We start from the raw sequence: 21,072 nt of genomic DNA on the forward strand, positions 1-21,072 counted from the left end.
ATTAAATGACCTATCCAGACTATATGTGGTGTTGTAAGTCTAAGTGGTGGGACATTTTCACTTTTCTGTTTCAGATCCTTTCTGCAGTTTGTGAACAGTATGCTTTTTATTAAACGTAATGTGGAATGGGAAATATAACTTGGTTTAACAGCTGCAATTCGGATTTGGTGGAAACGTGCTCTGTATTGTAAATACAGCACTGAAACTAATAACCCAAGGATTCAGAGAGAGATTTATGGAAGTACCTAGCTTGATCTGTTGTTTCAATTCCACATACTCTTTCTTCCATGCATGTACATATGGCGTGGGTGCGATTGCACTTATAAAAGCAATGCTTTTAAAACAAAACTAAACAAAAACATCACACAGCTTGGGTTAGGGTTTCCTTCCTCCTAAGGTTTTCGAGTTTTTGCATTGTTTTCTGTTCCCTTGCCGATCAGCTCTATTGTATAGCTGATAATTAGTCTTCTGTCATGTAACTATAAATTAGGTACGTTCTGGTTTGACTCTGTATTTAGGGTTGAGAGCTGTACATACTATATACAGCTATAGCCTTTCAAAATCTACAGATGAAAAGTGCTATACGAAATGTAAGAATTATGTATCTCTATTAATGAGATCAGACCTGGCCAAACATTCATAGGTGTGTCTCAATCTCCCTCCTCCCGCAAAAAGTCATCATTTGTAATGGGCACATCTAGGGAAGTAAGACTCCTCTCTGTCACACCCTGTTTGAGGCTGGGGATTAGTAATGCTTTTCAGCAGGTTTTGGGTGAGGAGCTAGAGCTTGTCAATGCTGGCTAGGATGGGCAGGAAGCTGTACGTACTTTTGCCTGATTAGTGTATAACTTGTGTAGTCATACTTCTCTTCACACATAATGGGCTCCTGAGCCAATATTTTACTGTAACTTGGTTTCTTACTGTACGATGCAGTGAGTGGAGGAGTGTGAGCAAAAGGTTTGTCTACACGGCGATTTCTTGACGAATTACAGCTCCCCTTTTGACGATTGATGCAAAATTTGTTTCTGTACAAATAGCAATTCAGCTGCATATAATAATTTCAAAACTTTGTTGGAACAAGCAAGTTTTCTTTATCCCTTGTCTGCTTCCCCCCCCCCCCCCCCATCTGTCGCCACTCAATATTCTATCTTTCACTCTCCATGTTTCCTTTTAGTTTGAATTGAGGAAAAAAACAGTTGTGCTGGCCTGCAATTTTTTGAGATTGTTGATTCCGAATCTGATTCGATGGCACATCTCCCTTAATCCCTCCATCAACAAAACGGTTTGGTACTATGATACCAGCACGCGCTGTGTACATATTTTTAAAAAAGGCTTTCAGTGTATATTTTAAGTGCTGTTGGTATTGCAGTACTTCTAACACCAGATATCTTGGTATTTAAGAGACTGGCTTTCTTGACCCATTGCAGGTGTCAAACCTGACAATTTCCACATATTTTTAAAAATTTAATTTCCTGAGGGATTTCCCTTTTTGAAAGAGCTGTGTATTGTTTTTATGAATCAGGCAGAGTCTGGAGTGTCAGCACAGAATTTTTTTTAAATGCAAGTAATTGTCGTCTTCTACAGTATGCTACCTCTTTTTAAATGATCTCCCAAGGTCTACAGATTGAGGACTCTCAAACATAGACCACTTCTTGATAGCGGTTGTTTGGTGGGCAGCTCTTCTCTCAGTCACAGATATGTACCTCACTTGCCCTCCCCTTTGGATTCTGAAATGGAAGTTGCTCCCTGATTTCTAAGAATGGGTGTCTTCAAGTCCTAAATTCCTTTCTCTGTGAAACAGATATCTCTAGGTGTGCCAGACAGTGGTAAATATGACAATAGTCCCCTTTATTATTTGATCATAAAGACAGAATTCAGTTATATAATAAATAACCTTATTCGGAGAGGTGGTGCTCTCCTGTAAGAGGTGTGTGCCTATATCATCTATGTTATGTGTGTGTTTGTGAATAAAAAATGTAGGTAGCTATGCATATAACTGTGTGTCTCCTTTATATTCAAAGAATGCTAACATGACCCATAGAAGAATGCTACTTACTCATTGCATTTGTGACATTGCAGTTAAGCGATGGTGGCAAGGCAGCTAGAGCCCAGGTGGGGATAGGTGATGTGGTTCTCACCATTGATGGGACAAGTACAGACGGGATGACTCATCTGGAAGCACAAAACAAGATCAAGGCCTGTACAGGCAACTTGAACATGAATCTGCAAAGGTAAGATTTTTTTTCTTTAATATCTGCTGTTTTAAGAAGGAACACCTCTAAATCATTTAGCTAAATACGTGCATTTGCTGACTATAATTGAAGGATAATGGTATTGTAGGTCTAGATGTATTCATTGAATCTAGAAAATGGTTAGATACAAATGTGAGCAGATGGCTGCCTTTCCTCACCTGCGGTCAGACATACAGTAGAACTTCAGGGTTGTGAACTGACCGCTCAACCACACACCTCATCTGGAACCAGAAGTACACAATCAGCAGCAGTAGACATCCCCCCCCCCCAAAAAAAAAACAAAAACAAAAACAAAAACCAAACACAGTACAGTACTGTGTTTAAATATAAACCACTAAAAAAAAAAATAATAAAGGGAAAGTTTGAAAAAAAGACAAGGTAAGCAAATTGTTTCTATGCTTCTTTCATTTAAATTAAGATGCTTTAAAGCAGTCTTTTTCTTCTGCATGGTAAAGTTTCAAAGCTGTAGGAAATGAGTGTTCATCTGTAAACTTTTGAAAGCACAGCCATAAAGTTTTGTTCAGAGTTGCAAACATTTCAGAATTATGAACAACCTCCGTTGCTGGGGAGTTCATAACGCCGACGTTCTATTGTAGTTGCCACTGAGTTAAGCCGAACCTCTCTCCCTTCTTGGAGCTTTGGTTTTGTTCATAATATCTAACTGTATGGGATATGAGCTGAACTTTTGTTTTCCCAGGCTTGCCTGCTCCCGCAGCTCCTCCCTTCTGACTGCTCGGCCCACATCCTAGATTTTCTTTTTCTCGAGTCTCTTTTTCCTCCCTTATGTCTGGCTGGGAGAGAAAGCTGCTTGTTTCAGCAGTTCTGTTTACAGTTAGCTTTCCCCCTAAAACTCCACTGGTGCTAGGAGCAACAGTGAGAACAATGTGTCTCCTAGAAGTCCTGCTGTGAGTGGGGTTAGATGCAACAGTAGTTAAAACACTAGAGGGCAGCCAACACGATTGGACCCACAATTATTAGCACTAGTGAAGAATTTTAGGGGGGAAGAGAAGTGTAGAGAACACCTTTGAGTCAGCAAAACATTTTCCAGCTTGATCAGCATGTGCAAACGATGTTTCAGGCAAACAGTGCCAGCCTGTTACAGATGGTTTCTCAGATGTTTGCAATCTTATGTTTATATTGTGAGTCTACACCAATGAGCATTCAAGTAAAAAGCTTTCTGAACAAACTGCAGTTGGAAGGCCGATAATCCTGTGCAGTAATGTAATCTTTTAAAAAGATAAAGCCTTTTTAAAGGAAATAGTCCAGCCTTGCTCTTTTAAACAAGTACTCAGGGCAGGCTATGAAGAAGTGACAGCTGATAAAACAATGTTATTCATGTTGGATCTGAAGCTGTTTTGCTTGAGAAGTTGATGGCCAGGGCAAACAGTAAGAACAAGGGGTAAAATAAAGATAACCAGAGACTATATAAGTGGATTTGGGGACTAATACTCACTGGTTTATATTTCTTGGATTATAAACTTAATTTCAGTTGAAGGAGAAGGTTTTTCTTGAGGGAAAGCTCAGGACTCTAACAGAGTCTGGATCCCTTTCCAGAAATTTTGCAGGAGTAGCAAAAGAATAGGGGGTGGGGGGAAATCTGTTTGAAATGTGCATGTTTGTTTGCATTGTCATATCACAGGGAATTTTTATGATTTTATCAGTACATATTGTTTCTCTTTGAAAGTCTCCATTAGGAGTCCTGAACTCTTAATCATTCTGATGCATCAGGTAGAAGCAGTAGTCAGATTGTGTCAAAGATTCTGATGCTTTTAGGACGCTGCGATGCTTTCTCTCCTTTTTTTCTCATAGTTCCTGTTTGCATCTCTGCTAGTCAGTCCCTGAAACCTATTCCTACTCTGTCATTCCTGGAATAAGCTGTGTTTCAAAGCATATCAGCAAGTAAACTGAGGAAAAGAGGACAGTACTCTGAACTATGAAGTGAAGTTCTCAGAAGCCAACCATTAATGATGTATCCAAGGAGTAGATAGAGGCAGTACTGGTGACACAGAAGTCTCCTAAAATGTTTCTCTATTCCTAAATGTCTTTGGTATTGCTACAATCACTGATAATCAGCCTGGATTCACTAATTCAGTGGACTTTCTGGAAGCTAAAGCTCAGGCTAGCCTCTCCACTCCTAAGATAAGGAGGCCTAAGGGAATTCCCAAAACTATAGCTACTGTTGTTCTGACTTTCAGGGTCATCCTGTCACATATACCAAAATTGGAATGATACAGAGAAGATTAGCATGGCCCCTGCGCAAGGATGACATGCAAATTAGTGAAGTGTTCCATAACTGGCATCAAACTCTGTTTTGCACCAGGGGAGGTTTCTTGCCTATGCCACTGATGCTTTGGCTTGCATTTCATAAGAACATAAGAACGGCCAAACTGGGTCAGACCAAAGGTCCATCTGGCCCAGTATCCTGTCTTCCGACAGTGGCCAATGCCAGGTGCCCCAGAGGGAATGAACAGAAGAGGTGATCATCAAGTGATCTATCCCCTGTCGCCTATTCATAGCTTCTGGCAAACAGAGACTAGGGGCACCATCCCTGCCCATCTTGGCTAATAGCCATGGATGGACCTATTCTCCATGAATTTATCTAGTTCGCGTATTCTGAGATTAACAATAGCTGGGTTGTCTGCTGATGCAGGTTGATATAATCCTTCTAAATCTTAAAATAATTGAAGTTGGGAAGCCTTCCCAAGATGAAACTGCTTGTACTTGAGATATTTCATGAGGAGATAATTTACTGTCTGTGTAATCCACCCAACTAAGTGGAATGTCGTCTTTGGGGCTGGCAATCTTCAAAAGTTACGTTGGTCCTGGTGTTGCCATTTTTAATTTGAATGCCAAAATATTGGGCAACTCTCAAAAACCCAGACTCAGTTCCTGCTCTTAAGAGTGTATAATTTTAAATTTCCAAATCTGCATGGAGAACTGATAGATCCCTGAGCCCGTGTGGAGTCCCATTTGAAGTAATTGGGGCTCTACTTGGATGCAGGGGTGTGGTTCTTAGTGCAGGGTTGGCGTCTGTATTTTATAAAACAATGAGTTAAGGTGTATAAACGGAGCAGAGAGGGGGGAGAGACTAAAACATTACAATAAGCTAGCATGGTAACTCCTAAAACACATCACTTGTGCTGTTAACATTTTTCCACACCCTCATTCCTCATAGGCAAGATGGAAGATGTAAGATTTTTTGTGTCTGTGGGTTGACTCAGGGGAGAGAGGTTAGGAGGAATTGAATGAGGCAAGGGAGGTGGCTTGCCCAACTGATAGGGAAGGGCATTTTATGGATGGTGGTTCATTGCTCCTTTTTAATGCTGTTGAAATCATGGTGGATTTGTGATATGCAGAAAGGGATGCCAGGCAAAGGAGATATTCTAGTAAATAAAGTATGCAACTTGATGCTTTTTTAGAAAATACTGTTTCCGTTTATTACTGTTGTCAGAAATGCTTCTGCTGCTGTTTGACTACCATAACAAAACTTCGAGTTGTCATTGCAATTGTGTGGTGCATGTTTCTAAGGTTAGACATACTTAAATGAAAAATCAAGTCCTTTTTTCTGTTGAACTGTAGACCTGGTACTGCACTGTGATAGACCCAGGCCAGTTGGGTACAACAGAGTAGCCCTATTGGGATCCGGGAAGTGGGCGGGCAAAGCTCGCCCACTGCTAAAGGATCTCCCCCCCCGCCTAAGAGGGGGATCCAGAGGACCTGGACACCAAATGATTACGGGGGACAACTAATGAAATAACAGGGACAGGAGTGTGTTCAAAGGCACTGCTCCTGAAAGGCGTCAAGGGAGTCAGTGGACGCCGCCCACAGGAACTCTGCCTGGTGCAGCAGAGTAGCAGAAGGCAGATATAATGGCCACTGGATTATCAGTTTTCTTTTCCCTGACTGACCAGAACAGGGGCTGCTCCAGGCTAATGAGAACACCTGACTCCAATTAACCTGCAAAGAGTCAGGTGAGGCCATTAAGTTAATGTGAACACCTGACTCTAATTAAGGCCCTTCTGATACTATAAAAGGACTCACTTTAGTCAGGCTGAGGCGAGCCAGAGGAGAGGAAGTGCGGCTGAAGGGCTGGGTAATGAAGACACCCTCAAGCCACTGGTAAGGGAGCCCTAAGGTAAGGGTGAAGAAGAGAGAAGTGGGAGAGCTGTGGGGAAGTGGCCCAGGGAAATGTAGCAACTCTGGCAGTGAAAGGTTGGCTGCCAACAGCCCGTAGTAGAGGGCGGGCCCGGGTTCCCCCAACTCACCACTGCAGAAACACCTCCTGGGAGGGGAGGATTAGCCTCCTGTCCTGACAGGGGCCTAAACTATTATGGAAGAAGCCCGTAGGGACAACAGATACTGTGGGAGTTCTCACCAACCTCCTTGCTGGCTTATGATGAAAGGGGCTCAGTAGACTGTAACCCTGGCCCTAGAGAGAGAAGGGCTACATGGAGGGTCTCAGTGAGCCTCTGAGGCTAGCATAAACTGCCTGGAAGCGCGAGACCCATGGGGACAAGGTCGGAGCTCTGCCACAGCACATAAATTATGAAATTTAATGTAATATGTGTATTCTTAAGCACTCTCCATGTGCGAGACGCTATCTGTGCGGACAGGAAGACAGAGTTCATGTCCAGAGAACGTGTAGTGTAAGGCCTTGTCCTGCATTGGGATCTGCTAGCATGGACTCTGAAGTTAGTGGGACTGGGGTCTGTGACGGTGTGAGGAGGCCTTAGGAAAATGCAATCTTCAAATACAGGTTATTAATGTGTCTCTCTCATTTGGACTTTCTTCAAGTCTTAACAACTTATTATTTAATGCTTACTTTCAATGCACAGTTAGTGTCCATTATGTTCTGTGGAAAACTAGTTCAATTGGCAATTTGCATTCAAATGTTTGCAGAAGAGTATGCCTCTTTCCGGAAAATAAATGACTTTATTTTTCAGAATAAAATAGTACCATATATTGGTCAAATGTGTAATTGGTTGCTATCCTGGGAAGGAATCAGAATTACAACAATCACAGTTAAAAAGGGATCCTTTCCTGGAGGCTTCCGAAGTACAGCTGTATAAATTCATACTTGCCAGATGTGCAGAGTAGTACATCTCTAATAATATTAAAAGTATTTTCAGGTACATAATTTTTTTTGTGTATTAAAAGACATGTCGCATAAGGGCATATTTCCAGCATTCTTCATTAGGAACTATAATTTTGTTTTTGCTGATTCCTCATGTAGGAAGTGGCTGAGATAATGGGCTTTTGTAAAATTTGCAGTTCGGTTCCTCAGATCCTTTCTTTTGTAAAAGTGAAATGCCTTTTGTAAGTTCTGAAAAAATCCTTTTATGGGATGAGTCCTTTCTTCACCATCCTCTCAAAGACTCTGTAGCTCTTTTGCTCCCCGATATTTTATTTTTCAGTCAAAGTACTTTCTTGGTTCCCATGAAGATGGGTAGAAAGCAGATGCTGGCTTTTTTAATGTATTTCAAGCTTGAGTAAATAATTGTGTAAGCTACTGAAGTGAAGCTAGTCAGAATTTCTATTTTAAACTTGTTTGGGGGGGAATATTTCTACAAAATCCTTTCTCCATGTTTTTATGGTTCTCAAAAATCAGAAGGGTAAACTTGGATTTTACCATTACATGAGGTCATATCAGTCAAATTTCTGGAAAAAAATTGTTATTCCATTACAATTAATAGAAGCACACAGGCATTGAGAAGAGACTATAGAGTACTCTGTGGTCCAATAAGGTTTAGTGTTCTGAAGTAGCGAGTATCCACCAATGCTGCACACCAAAAAAGTCTCTGCAGTTTTACAATTTTATCTTGATCAGATGCTGAAGTGACTTTTCGAATGAGTTTCCTTTAACTATAAAATAGTGCTTAAGGATGGAATTTTCAAAAATACTCCTTTTGGCTTCAGAGGGAGTACAGTTAGTCCACCGTTGAGCGCTTGTGAAAATCCCACATTAACTCCCAAGAATGGTTATCTTGATGTGTGTTCTGGTTCTGTTGGGGGGAGAAACTGATTCCATACACAAAGATTAAGGTACCATTTGTAAAAACCAAACTTCTTTTATATAAGTCCTGCCTGCTGAGTCCCTGATCTTATAAACACTTATGCATGTGAATAGTCCTGTTGAAAATATTTCCAGTCAAGAAAATATCCAGGATTTTGAAGTGGTGTCCCTCCTCCCAATGTGTTTTGTATGTGTGATTTTTCCAGAATCTGCCTAATGGCTCATTGTCTAAGTGAACAAGATAAGTTCAGTTTTGTATGGCTTTTTGTTTGTTTCACTTGAAGTGCCAGAAGCAGGCTATGTGGTGGTTTGCCTTTGCTTTGAGCACAGTTCATCTGTAAGCTCCTTTTAGCAGCTCCCTCACTGGTTCATACAAAATGAATGCCAGGACAGTCTGATTTTAGAGGTTCTGAGCATCCACAGCTTCCATTGATGAGGCCAGTTATTATTGATCCCGATTGTCTTTTTAACCCATGTTCCACTGTGTCAAGTCTGTACTTAGAATGTCAGCTCCTCGGGGCAGGCATGGTGTCCGATAGCTCTACGATGAGGTACCTACCTTACTTTTGAGTGAGTTAAACTATTAAAGTAACATTTAATGATAAAACTTAGTTTTAACTATGTGCTGCTCTCATGGTGAGGCTGGAACCTTGTTCTGACTGGATGCTTCTGAGACTTGAGCTCTCAGATTGATAGTTGCATAAATCCGGATTTGCCCTGGAAGACATGGCTCCAATGTCGCCAGTCTCAAGTATTGAGAAATCATGAATAAGGCTTCAGAAAGTCACGATTTTTTTTTAAATCCATCTTTATATTTGCTTTCTGGTTTCTGAGCCTTTATTGTGCACTTGCTTCATGTTTTCAAGCCTTTTTCTCCACAACCCAGCAAAACTAGAATTTTCTTTTGTTTTTGTTTTTTTTTTAAAAAAAAATTTTCTCAAGAGGTTGGAGCAGTTGGAGTTTTAAGGTATCACATGCCTCATGATAAAACTGGAAATTGACAGTACTGGGACTTTTTCCTAGTGGACTCCTCTTTTTTGATATTTTCAGATTCTTTATGTAACCAAGGCACAGCAAGAGGACATTATCCTAATCCTGCTACGCTTAAGAAAAAGGCCTATTGTTACAGCGTCTTTGGCACCAGCAGTCACAGCTAAAATGGTGCTTCTCCATCTGACCCGTGCAATGATTTGAACCGTGATATATAAGGAAACAATTCCCATTCCAACTCATTTCAGATAGGGTCCTTTGCTGCTGACTTAAGACCTTATCAGTACTCTGAATTTGTTGTTGTTTGTCCCATTGTGCTAGGCAAATGCACAATAAGAGACATTTCTTGCCCAGAAAAGTTTACAATCTAAATTAATGATATAGAGAAGGGCTGGGAGAAATGAAGTGATATCCCCAATTTACAGATGGGGAACTGAGGCCCAGCGAGACTAAGTGACTTGTCCAAGGCTGCACAAGATTATCTGCTCTTTGTCCCCTATTGCTTCTCTGGTAGTCTCTCTGTTTTTGGTTTTTGTTTGTTTTTTCATACAACAGTATGTTGGGAAGCTGAAGTCTTACGTTTCTAAACTGTTCAAAAGCTACCCTGTCGTAGAAGGGTGTGAAAACACGCTTAACAGCTGAGTAGTACTGACAGGTTGAGCAAACTTTAATAAGCAACATGAACGAACATATGAACATATTGAACAGACTGAAACTATTAACAATCCGCATTTCACAGTAGATGATGGTTAAACCTCCTACTGTCAGGTTTGAGTTTTAGGCTGCTGTGTAGGGATTTTTTCCCCCATGAGCTGCGTAAGGGTAATCTTTTAAGAAACTTATGATGAGAGGTACTCTTGCTTTTGTCCAGCTTTGGTTTACTTTGGTCCTCTTCCCTTCCCATACATAGGAATTCTTTCTTTAGTTTTAATGACTGTTAAAGTTTATAAAAATTGTTGTGCTTGTGTACATACTTACCTATAGAAAATAAGAGACCGTCCAACTTTGTTTCAGACAACAATTCAGTTTTGAGCATCATCTGCAAGTTGTCTGGGTTTTTTTTTTTTGTTTTGTGTTAGTTTGACAGTGCATAGCTAATATCTTCTCTGCCAGCCTTTCCTGGAATCCACCTTTCATTATAATACTTAATACTTTGCACTTGTAGCCCTATTCATCCAAAGACTTAAAAGCTCTTCATAAACATTAATTAATTAGATAATACTTCTTGCTTCAAAAGAGATTTTTCTCTGCAGTGAAGGTTAAGCAGAGGAACAGAGATATTAAGGATTTGTTGTAGGTCACACAGCACGTTGCTGGCAGTCCCAGGAAAGAATCTAGAGGTTCCAATTGGCAGTCCTGTGAATCTCTCCCTCGGTCACTAGTATCCTGATCTAAATCCAGTATCCAACATCGTTCCTTTGAATGAAGTGGAAGGATGTTGGGTATTGGATTAAGCTCCGAGTGTCAGGGCTAATGCTGCAAAATGAATTAACTGAAGAATAGAATTGCTGAAAGCTTCTTATAAAATTTAAACATTGCCATCGTGCGTTGAGGATGATGACTTTATTATAACTAGAACTGGCAGCACTGCCTGTTTTACTTTAACCGTTCAGGGTGAAATTTTCCATGCTGAGTGTCTGCCGCAGTTGAGCATTTTATGGAATGTTTCAACAAAAACAGTTGAGCCATTTCTGAAAATAAGGTTTAGGAGAAAAAGTTTTGCCAATGTTAACTTCTTGTATTTAATTGGGAAGCTTTAGTTCTTCTGTATTTTGGAGCAGGAACCTGAAATTAAAGAAAGCTCTTGCTGTCCCTCTGAAAATCCTCCCAAATTTGGCCAAGTTGTACATCTCTGAAAATCACCATTTGCACGTGTTCATTAGGGGTTTGTCCCCAAAATTTTCCAAAGACTGTCCATACAGAGTATGCTCTAGAGTCCAGGGCTTAGGTGCTTAGCTGGACTTTTCCTGAAATTGCTTCTGCTGGTTTCTGGGTGACGCTATGGTGCTAGGCACCAGAAATTGGAGCAGAGAGGCTATCTTTTTTTGTATGCTCCATGTTCTGTCTGCCAGACCCCATGACAACGGGGAAGCTACCTGACTTGGTTGCCGAGAGGTTAGGTGCATTAGTAGGGGATGGGTACAGGAATGGAGTGGGACACGCTGGGGATGTGTCGGGGGACATGGGGACAAGATCAGTCTGGGGTAGGTCAGTCTGGGTTATTGGTCGAGGGACATCTACATAGAACCCATCACCGAATATCGGCAATACCAGGAGGGATGAGCTGGAGTGCCAATGAGAAGCGCAGTCAGGAAAGTAACTAATACTTTCCTCATGGATTGTATTTTCTAAATGGACAACCAACCTAATTTTCAATTACTGAGGGACAATCTCCACTCGTTGATAGATTTTGCTTTCCACAACCCAACCTTTGTACAACTTTACACAAGTGATGTACCCGAGTATTCATATTCTAATATGTAAACTGTACTGTTAAATCTATTCATCTAAATTTGGGTTATTGCTGATTATATACTCTATGTATCCTATGACTTTTAAAAACAAATTTTGTATTTGTGGATAATCTAAGCACTGTACCCCGATGTGCAGACACTCCTTTCCCAACCTATTTATTATAGAATATTTTTTAACTTTAGCTTTAATAAAAATTTTAAATCTGTATGTTGATTGCAAAATAGCTTTTAGTTTGCCTTCTGCATATTGCAGAAGAATCTAGGGGCAAGTGTACACGTAAAAGGCTGCATTGGAATGAAGATGCTCTAAGCTGATGAGCGAGCTCTCCCTTCGGTTTAGTTAATCCAGCTCTACGAGAGGTAGGTATGTTGGCGGGAGAGGCTCTCCTGTTGACTTAGCAATGTCTACACAGGGGGTTAGGTTGGTATTACTGTGCTCACTCAGAATCATAGAGTATCAGGGTTGGAAGGGACCTCAGGAGGTCATCTAGTCCAACCCCCTGCTCAAAGCAGGACCAGTCCCCAACTAAATCTCAGGTGTGGATTTGTCACATCCCTATGACGTAATTATATAAGTCTGTAGCATAGACCAGACCTCAGCCACAGAAACATCTTTCCACATAATGCCTATGTGAACTATACTCATTAAGCTATTGCATGAGTTGTGTATATCCATTTCCAGTTTTGGTGGAAGAGAGCTGCCAGCACTTGTGAAAGCAAAAGTATAGAAAAGTAGCTTCTAGGCTTTTTCTTTAGTTTGCTGTTACCAGTCTTGCTGTCTTAAACTTCCTCCTTTTCCAAGCATAGATTGCTATGGTTTAAAAAGACAAGCAAAGTCCTTGACTGTCATGTGACTGAAGAAGAATATTTCTTTTTTTATCGAGGTACTGCGGCACAGATCGATAGCTGATTTGATAAACCTCAGGATCATGCCTGTACATTTCTTATATGAACCAGACTTTTTTTCCTGTCCCAGTGGATTTTCTAAAGTCCACAGGCCTTTGTGTTTTCTTTATTCAGTATAACCCAAGAACTTGAATTTTCTTATATTTTATCTATCCTATTCTGCCTAGTTTTAAAGTTAAGTTATCTGGGATAAAACACCAGTTACAAGGATACAAGGCTAACTAAAAAGCTGAAGGATTTTTGTGTTTTTTGGTTTTTTGGTTTTTTTCATGCTAAAGAGTCCTAGTGCATGAGTTTATGCACGTTTCCCCTGAGGTGTGATCTGATGTTAGTGCCATTTAGTTCAACAGCCAAATGGGTTTTGCTGACAATGCTGTGACTTAGAAAGTCTGATCAGCAAATTAAATAAATGGGAGGGCACAGTTCTTGCTTCCAGCTGGGATTAAACTGTTTTTTGTGGCGAACATTGTTTGCTTCGTACTAACTAGCAATTTGAAAAACCACAAGACATGCTGCAGCTAAGTGAACTTGACAAACCAAAGACTTGCAGTTAGGTTCAAAAGGAGACTTGGTAGGGTAAAAATGAAAGGGGTAGGACATGGGCAGAGGAGTTGAAATGACAGGTCAGCAGTTTGATGGGATACTTCTGTGTGTCTGCCAAACAATAAGTGGGAATGAGGAAAGTGGTGCCAGCTCATGAAATGTCACATTGTGTTATGAAATGTCCAGGGTACTGCATTAATCTTTAGAGACACACAAGATGTAGAGTAGGGATGCCCAAACTGTTGCATGGGAGCTTGATGTTCCATCAATTGACTTCACAACTTTTTTTAATAAGAAGGTGGTATGTGAACTAATAACGTTTGGGAACCACTGATATAGAGTATAAAAGTATATAGAAGATAATTGTGCTGGAGGGTGAGTTAAACTGAATAAAAAGAAGAAATAGAATGTGAGTATATGGAAAGCACTGAGTACCACCGACTGTGAGAAGAATGTTAACAGAACTGTAAAACTTTTCATCCAACTTCTAAATTAATGTACACACTGAACTTTACTGTACTTAGGAATATATTATGTTTTCATCTAGCTGTTTCAGTGACTGATGGTAGTGGGGCTGTAAAAATACCAGACTGGTTGTACGGGGTAAAAGAAAGAATGAGTGAACGAAAGGAACAAGTTTTGAATCATTCATCTTTTTGATGAATCTCTGGAGATTTAAAAAGGAAGTCTAAAGAGTGATTTTAGAAAAATCCAAGTCTCGGTAATTTAGACAAGTTTATGGTTTTGCTTCTAAGGGTTCCTCACACACACTATTCTGATAGGATAGTAGTCACTGATTAGAAATGATTTTGGACAGAGTTAAATCCGTATATGTTAGTTGTATTTACCTGGAAGAAAAACACTTCTCAAATTTAGAACCAGTTGGTGCATGGCATGCCATAGGAGCAGTGCTTTCATTTCTCTAGTTTAAAGAACTTGTCCTCCTCAGGTAGATAAATGGGATGCAGAAGTTGCCTGGAGTAGTATGTGTTTGTCCAATATAGTGAATGCTTTTAGTCCTATTCATTTGATACTGCAGCTGTTAACTATTTAGTGTATTTAGTTTTGATGAATGCATGGTTATCACTATGTGTAGTTTCAAACTTGACACTACAAGTGAAAACAGACAAGCCATGTTAAAGTAACTAAGAATCCAGCAGCCTGTGAATATACATATATTGTATGTTGTGCTGTCTGTACTGGCTTGTCCTTGAATGAAATCCTGTTCTAGATTTGTGCCCTAATATTCAGAATCCTCCTTGGAACTGGCCTTTGCTAACTGAGATCACTTCTCCATGTGCAACCATGACCTCCCATGACAGTCACACTTCACTGGAGGAATAAAATTGTCCATGGGGAAGAGTTGAGAACACAAAAGACAGAACTTTCACAAGAGCTGGACATAGACAAAGGATTTTATTCTCTCAAGACATGGATGATCATGGAACTGGCGACTAGTGAGGAGCGGGACACAAAAGGGGCACCAGCCAAAGGAGGGGCACGTGGCCTTACCACTTAACTCCTGCTTGCCCCAGCCCGGGGCCCCCACGCTCTCCCCAGGAGTGGGAGACTGTAGCAGCCAGGCAGCGTAGCCAGTAGAGGAGATGTTCTGGCCCTGTCTCTTCTCTTCCAGATGCTGGCCTTTCTTCTCTCCCCCACCCAATATGTTTGGGGAGGGTCATGTGAACCCCCCCCCCCCCGCCCCAGTCATCATTCCTCAAAATACACAAACAAAACTGTAAACTCAACAAGCTGTTTTTTCAGAACCCGAGGTGGAAGAAAGAGTTCCTTTTTTGTACGTGTGTGGAGGGGTGCTCGGATGTTACCCTAATGCAGGGATGGGCAAACTTTTTGGCTCGAGGGCCACATCTGGGTATGGAAATTGTATGACGGGCCATGAATGCTCATGAAATTGGGGTTGGGGTGCAGGAGCGGGTGAGGGCTCTGGAGTGGGACTGGGGATGAGGAGTTTGGGGCATAGGAAGGTGCTCTGGGCTGGCACTGAGGGGTTCAGAGTGCAGGAGGGGGATCAAGGCTGGGGCAGAGGGTTGGTTACAGGGGAGGCTCGGGGTGCAGGCTCCGGGTGGCTCTTATCTCAAGCACCTCCCAGAAGCAGCTGCCATGTCCCCACTCTGGCTTCTACACGGAGCCATGGCCAGACAGCTGTGCATGCTGCCCTGTTCGCAGGCACCGCCCCTGCATCTCCCATTGGCCTCAGTGGAGAGCGGAGACCCATGGCTGCCCCTACACATAGGAGCTGGAGTGGGGACCATGCCGCTGCTTCTGGGAGCCACGAGGAGTGGCTCCCTGGGTAGAGAGCTGGAGCGGGACAAGCCCCAGACCCTGATCCCCAGTGGGAGCTCAAGGGCTGGCTTAAAACGGCTGGCGGGCTGGATTCAGCCCGCGGGCCATAGTTTGCCCACCCCTGCCCTGAGGGGTGTCATGTAAGCAGCTAGACGAGAACTGAACAGTAGTGTAGTATTGCTAGTCGAAAACTAATGAGAGCTTGTGAGAAAATTAGTGCTAGCCTTCAATACTAATTTTAGGATAATTATTTTAATAGTTCACTTAAAGGTCTGTCTACCCTAGAAGCGTGGTGAAGCACCAAGTTAATATAGTTATACTCCAACCTTCTTTTAAAATGTTGTTTGCTCTGTAGACAGGAATCAAACATGTTATAACTAATTTCTAATATATTATGCCAAACAGGGAACCTCCGCGAAATTGGGACAGATCCTCAGCTGATCTGAATTGGCATACTCCACTAACTTCAGTGGAGCTCCACTGACTTACCCCACTTGAGGATCAGGCCCTACTGTATTCTAAGTGCAGGGTGAGAACTAAAAAAAGGAATGTTAATGATAAGCTTCTTTTTAGTTGAAATAACTTTCTGCAAATTCAAATGACTTTCAGCTGTGTTTCAGAATTCTAAAAAGCTGAGTTGGGATAATATCATTGTGCACTGTGGGGAATCATCTGATGTACTCCACATGGATATATTTATTTCTTATGGAAAGAGCCAACTTGCTTGCAAGTTGAAATGTAATATAAAAATATCTAATTTAATTGTGATAGTAACTAGTGTTAGTAGTATTGTGACCACTGCTCAGTAACTCTCTCCAGATTACATACCACTGTAGTCGGTTTTGTTAGTTTGTTGAGGTTGCTTTTACATTCCTGTTGTTTGGAACACTTTTTCATTGGTTTTGCTGGATACAAACAAAAATATGTACTATTACTGGTATTGTTTAGATGTTTGAGGTTCACAGTGACCGTTCCTTGGTTGCTGGTTTCTAAGTGCTCTTTAATTAGAAGTACCTCTAACATTATTGTTGCAGAGTCTTTATTTCTAAAATATTTTTTAAAATTCTCCATTATGCAGATCTAACAAGTTTGTTGAAAACTACAAGTACATAGCAATGCTTCAGAGCCTCTGCTTCATAATTAGAAGAGGCAACTTCCTATTCTGAGGAGAAAGTATCTCCTCTCTGGTAGCTGTGGAATGCCAGATGAGCCATTCCATAGCTGGTCTGTTCCCATATATAGCCATGACACTCATTGCAGTGACCCAAGGACTTATTCACCTGACATCCTAACACAGAGGCAGCCTTTATTTCCCAGCTGGCTGACATTCAGTCAGCTGCAATACTATTTCGTTAAAAAGTCATGGGGGCTATAGTTGGCTCTTGCTATTTGACTACCTTCCTCCCCTCTGCCTCTGCGCCCCACCCCCCAACCACCACCACCACCACCCTGGGTTGGGGGAGAAAGCAGGATGGTTAAGCAAGGAGATGCAGAGAGAGGCTTTGTGACTTGAAGCTCTAAGGCTACTTGGCATCCAAAATGTAAAGAAATAAATACTACTCAAATCAAAGTGATAGGATACTCAGCATTTTAGCTTCTTGTACGGTTTGTTCTTATTGTCGGTGCAGTTTTCCAGGTACAAATTACTTTAGGTGCTTTTGTTTTGTTTTGAGGAAAACTCATAGCCTAATTGAGTAATTTATGTTGGGTCTTTTCCTTTCATAAAGAATCCTGTAGATGGGTATGTGTTCAATGGTTTATCAAACTATTAAAACATACTCATCACGTTGTTGACATTTTTTTCATTTAATTAAGGAAATGTGCCCCATTCTTCAGGGGATGGTTATTTCAAGATGGCTTTCATGGACTTCTGTTTTTTATTTTCTATATTGATTGTGTAGTGGCCGCCTAAGGTAGACATACTTGTCAGCAATCATGTAGGTTGGTGTGTGTGTGTGTGTGTGTGTGTGTGTGCTCATTTATTAAATGGTGATTTATACTTCACTACTTCTCAAGAAATCATGGCTAATTTGATTCAGGATTTGTAAAATACCTTGAGGTTCTAAGAAGGAAGCTGTTACATAAGTGAAAATATTCTAATATTCACAATAAGCTAATCAGAGTTGACTGTTATGAGTAATTGTTCCTAAAATCTTCATGGATTAAAACTTACTCAGTTGGGGGTTGTTTTTTTTTTAGTTCTTCTCTGCGCCCTCCCCTCCCCTCCCCCCCCGATCAGTTAATCTGAATAAAAGAAATAGTTTTGTAACTAACAGTTTCTCAGTTTCTTCTGCGTCTTCCTTCTCAGATTAATTATTGCCTGTATCTTTATTTACTTTTTAAGAATCATTTACAAGAAGATTTAGATTTTTAGTCTGAAAGCAATATTAGAATCTGAAAATGGTAGAAAAGAACATATTGGATCATTGTTTTAACTAGTCTTGTACCCAAACTGGTTACAGCTAGTACCTGATGATTCAGAGGAAAGAAGAAGAAAAGGTCCATGAGAGAAGAGATGCTGAGTTGCTGAAGAGAAGATTCCTTCCCAACTCTGAACGGGGAAGAAAATATGATGTGCTGAAGCAGGAGGCTACTGTTGAATTATCCTAAATATCTGTAGCTAGTAATTAAATCTAAGTGTTGTCAGTGTTTTTTAATGTATTTAACACTACTCATTATCTCAGAGCAATGAACAGCAAATTCTAGAGGTTGACTACGCTGTGTGAAGAACAAATATTTCCTCTTGATGAAGTTGAAGGCAAGAAAGTTTTTAGAATCAACAAGTATTGTATTTCCTTTTTCTCTTGTTGTATAGCAAGGTAAACAGGGAATGACCAGTTTTCATTGTTCATCTTTATATAATGTAAATAGCTTTTTATATTTTGTGATGGGTTTGTCCTACTTCCACACGCTATTGAATGAAGGGGAAGTTTGGATTCAAATCTGGACTCCATGGGCACGGATTTATATGAACCGTAATTTAGTCGTATATGACTACTCTTTAACCAAAACATTGCAGTTGCTCGTTACGTGCATTTCCTTCCCTTCTTAGAGCCATATTCATTTTTTCTTATTTGAGTCTCTCTCATCACCTGCTGGGGCATGGCTTGCACTTGCACAAAGCTAAGCACCTTCAGAAGTTGCTTCGTTTTGGGAACCCCATACCTAACGTGGTTAGAAAAGGATGGTCCTTTCCTCATGGCATATAAGCCAACTGAACACCACCTTCCCTGCCCCTTGTGTTTGAAATCAATCCGGTGTCCCTGCAATCCTTCTCTATGGTTATTAACTGAAAACGTAGATTATCACCATCAAACTTCATCAACTTGCTATTCATATACTAATTCAGCAAACCAATACATTAAACATATTTGATCTTAGCAGTGTAATGGACTTCCAAGGTGTGTGTCTGGGAAAAGCAGAAAATGAGGGGGAACGTGTGGGTGAAAGCAGGGTGATTGAGGATAGATTATAAAATTGGGAGTGTAGAGGTACAGAACAGAAAAAGGGAACAAGAGGGAAAATAATGTAATATGGCAAAGAGCAAGGGAGATTGGCTGAACAAAGTAAGAATATGACAGAAAAGGTAAAAATGCTGTGGTATTTTCCCTCTCTCTAGGAACTTACATGGCCTCCCACAAAATTGAAAGTAATTTTTCTTCCTTCTTGCCAACAGGAGAAGGAATTAGAGCAAAGTAGGTATAAAGAGAAGGAAGAATGGAGGAAAGGCAAGAACATATGCACATAGCTTTTAAGTGAACTTGGTAAATTTTGATCAACTGGAGAAACTAGAATGTCTTCATCAGAATGTCTTCATCAGAATTAAAAACATTTTTATTGTAAACTGTTTTAGTATATAGACCCACAGATCTTTAAAACTTGCTCTTTCTGAAAGTTTTTGAAAAGTGTGATGTAAAGTATTGCAAGATCATTTAGAGTGGAAGATGGTGCCATATAATTGAAGAGGTAATTGTCCTTAGTTGTGACCAGATTCAGTCTTCGTGGAAACCGGCATATCGCGTATTGAAGTTCATGAAAGTTGTGCATATTTGACCAGAGCTGAATTTGGATTCTTGTGCATGTCGCATAATCTTACTCTGTTATAAGTAGAATCACGTGTGTGTGTGTGTGTGTGTGTGTGTGTGCGCGCGTGCATGCGCGTGGCTTAGAGTTGAGAAAATTGAAGCTGATGGCAGCAAAACTTTTCATTTTCTGTGCCTCATAAAGTTTTAGAGTAAATTTAGGTCTTGACGTTTTTTCAGCATTCTTGTAGAATGAGTAACTCAGCTGAGTGTAGTCTCTCTACTAAATGTGAACTTGCAAATGGTTTAAATGTCTCTTCACTGCATTTAAATTTACAACAGATTTACATGCTTTAACACTTCTGGATCTTAATATTCCTTTTAGGGCCCTGTGAACCTTAAACTTGCAATGACTGTTCAGCATTTTTTCCCTTCAGTTTTGACATGCTGTCAATTTGACTAACATAACATTCTTCCCATGAAATGGAATTTTAAACCTAAAAATGTTTAACCTGAACATTGGAAGAACTAGGTTGGTGCATGTGTGAAAAGTGGAAGAGGATGTGAGTCTACAAAAATAGAAATCTAAGGAAAATGGAAAGGAATATGACTCTTAGTGTGTGTATTTTGTATGTACGTGTTTCACATGTATGCATACAAACTTTCAATCTTATTAGTTACGTGTGCAGGTGTTGTGGTTTGCAAGCAAATGTTTGTTTGTGACTTGAATAATTAACTGTCGTAGGACAATTAAAAGTCTTTCTCAGAGGTGGTTGGTTGTGTTTTTTTTCTGCCTGTATGCTGCTGTGGAATTATGACTGACCTCTGCCCTCCAAAGCAGCATGTGTCCACAGCATTACACACTGTAACACGAACAGAATCGTGGAACTTTCATAAACTTTAACACAAGATTCTCAGTCTCACTCTTATTTCACATTAATGTGCTCTAAGGGGGAAAGTACAGTAGGTTTCAACTTCTAGTCAAACTGAGAGCTCAAACATTACTTTATATTTTATCTAGGACTTTTACAACTAATAAGCTTGCACAGTGAGAGATTAGAAATTGTGCGTGTAATAGCCTGTTAGAGATGCACTGCTGATTTTTAGAAAGCTGAAGAATGTTTTTATGAGCATAACTGAGAGCAGATATAACTCATGATTTTAGATTACTATCGTATTTTTTCTTACATGAAATCTGAAATGAAATTTATATTTCTCATGTGAAACAGCTTTGTGAATTTAGTGAAATGAATGTTACACGTAATATATAACAACGCATTTTATATCTGCAAACTTAATGTATAATATTTTCACTTCAGTCTTTGAAACACTTGAATTCAGAGATGTGCCTGCAACTGATAGTTAACTTTTTCCCAGCCATATACTAAGATATCGGTTATTCTCTTTCCAAGTGTTGGGAGGAAGGTAACAGCTTTACAAATCAGTCGTTTTCCACAAGATCTCATTAACCCATAAAAGACCAGTAAGTTAATTTGACAGTTAAATGAATGCTTGGGCAGGTGTGTTTGCATTTTGTATCGGGTAACTCAGCTTCATAAATGCTGGAT

At 40.4% G+C, this 21,072-nt stretch overlaps 1 protein-coding gene and 1 non-coding gene across 25 annotated transcripts in view; both read left to right on the forward strand.

Annotated features, from left to right (window-relative positions):
- PDLIM5 (PDZ and LIM domain 5) overlaps positions 1-21,072 on the forward strand; it is a 185,022-nt gene that overhangs the window by 52,638 nt on the left and 111,312 nt on the right. For all 24 annotated transcript variants that reach the window (XM_074950615.1, XM_074950635.1, XM_074950611.1 and 21 more), the window contains one exon: positions 2,080-2,231. In XM_074950615.1, coding sequence (XP_074806716.1) covers positions 2,080-2,231 — 152 coding nt within the window. The remainder of the gene's footprint in view (positions 1-2,079; positions 2,232-21,072) is intronic.
- LOC141987020 (U6 spliceosomal RNA) lies at positions 4,447-4,549 on the forward strand. Its single transcript, XR_012639417.1, has one exon. It is a non-coding gene; the product is annotated as a U6 spliceosomal RNA (small nuclear RNA).

This window comes from Natator depressus, chromosome 4, assembly GCF_965152275.1.
Source record: "Natator depressus isolate rNatDep1 chromosome 4, rNatDep2.hap1, whole genome shotgun sequence".
NCBI classification, from domain to species: Eukaryota; Metazoa; Chordata; order Testudines; family Cheloniidae; genus Natator; species Natator depressus.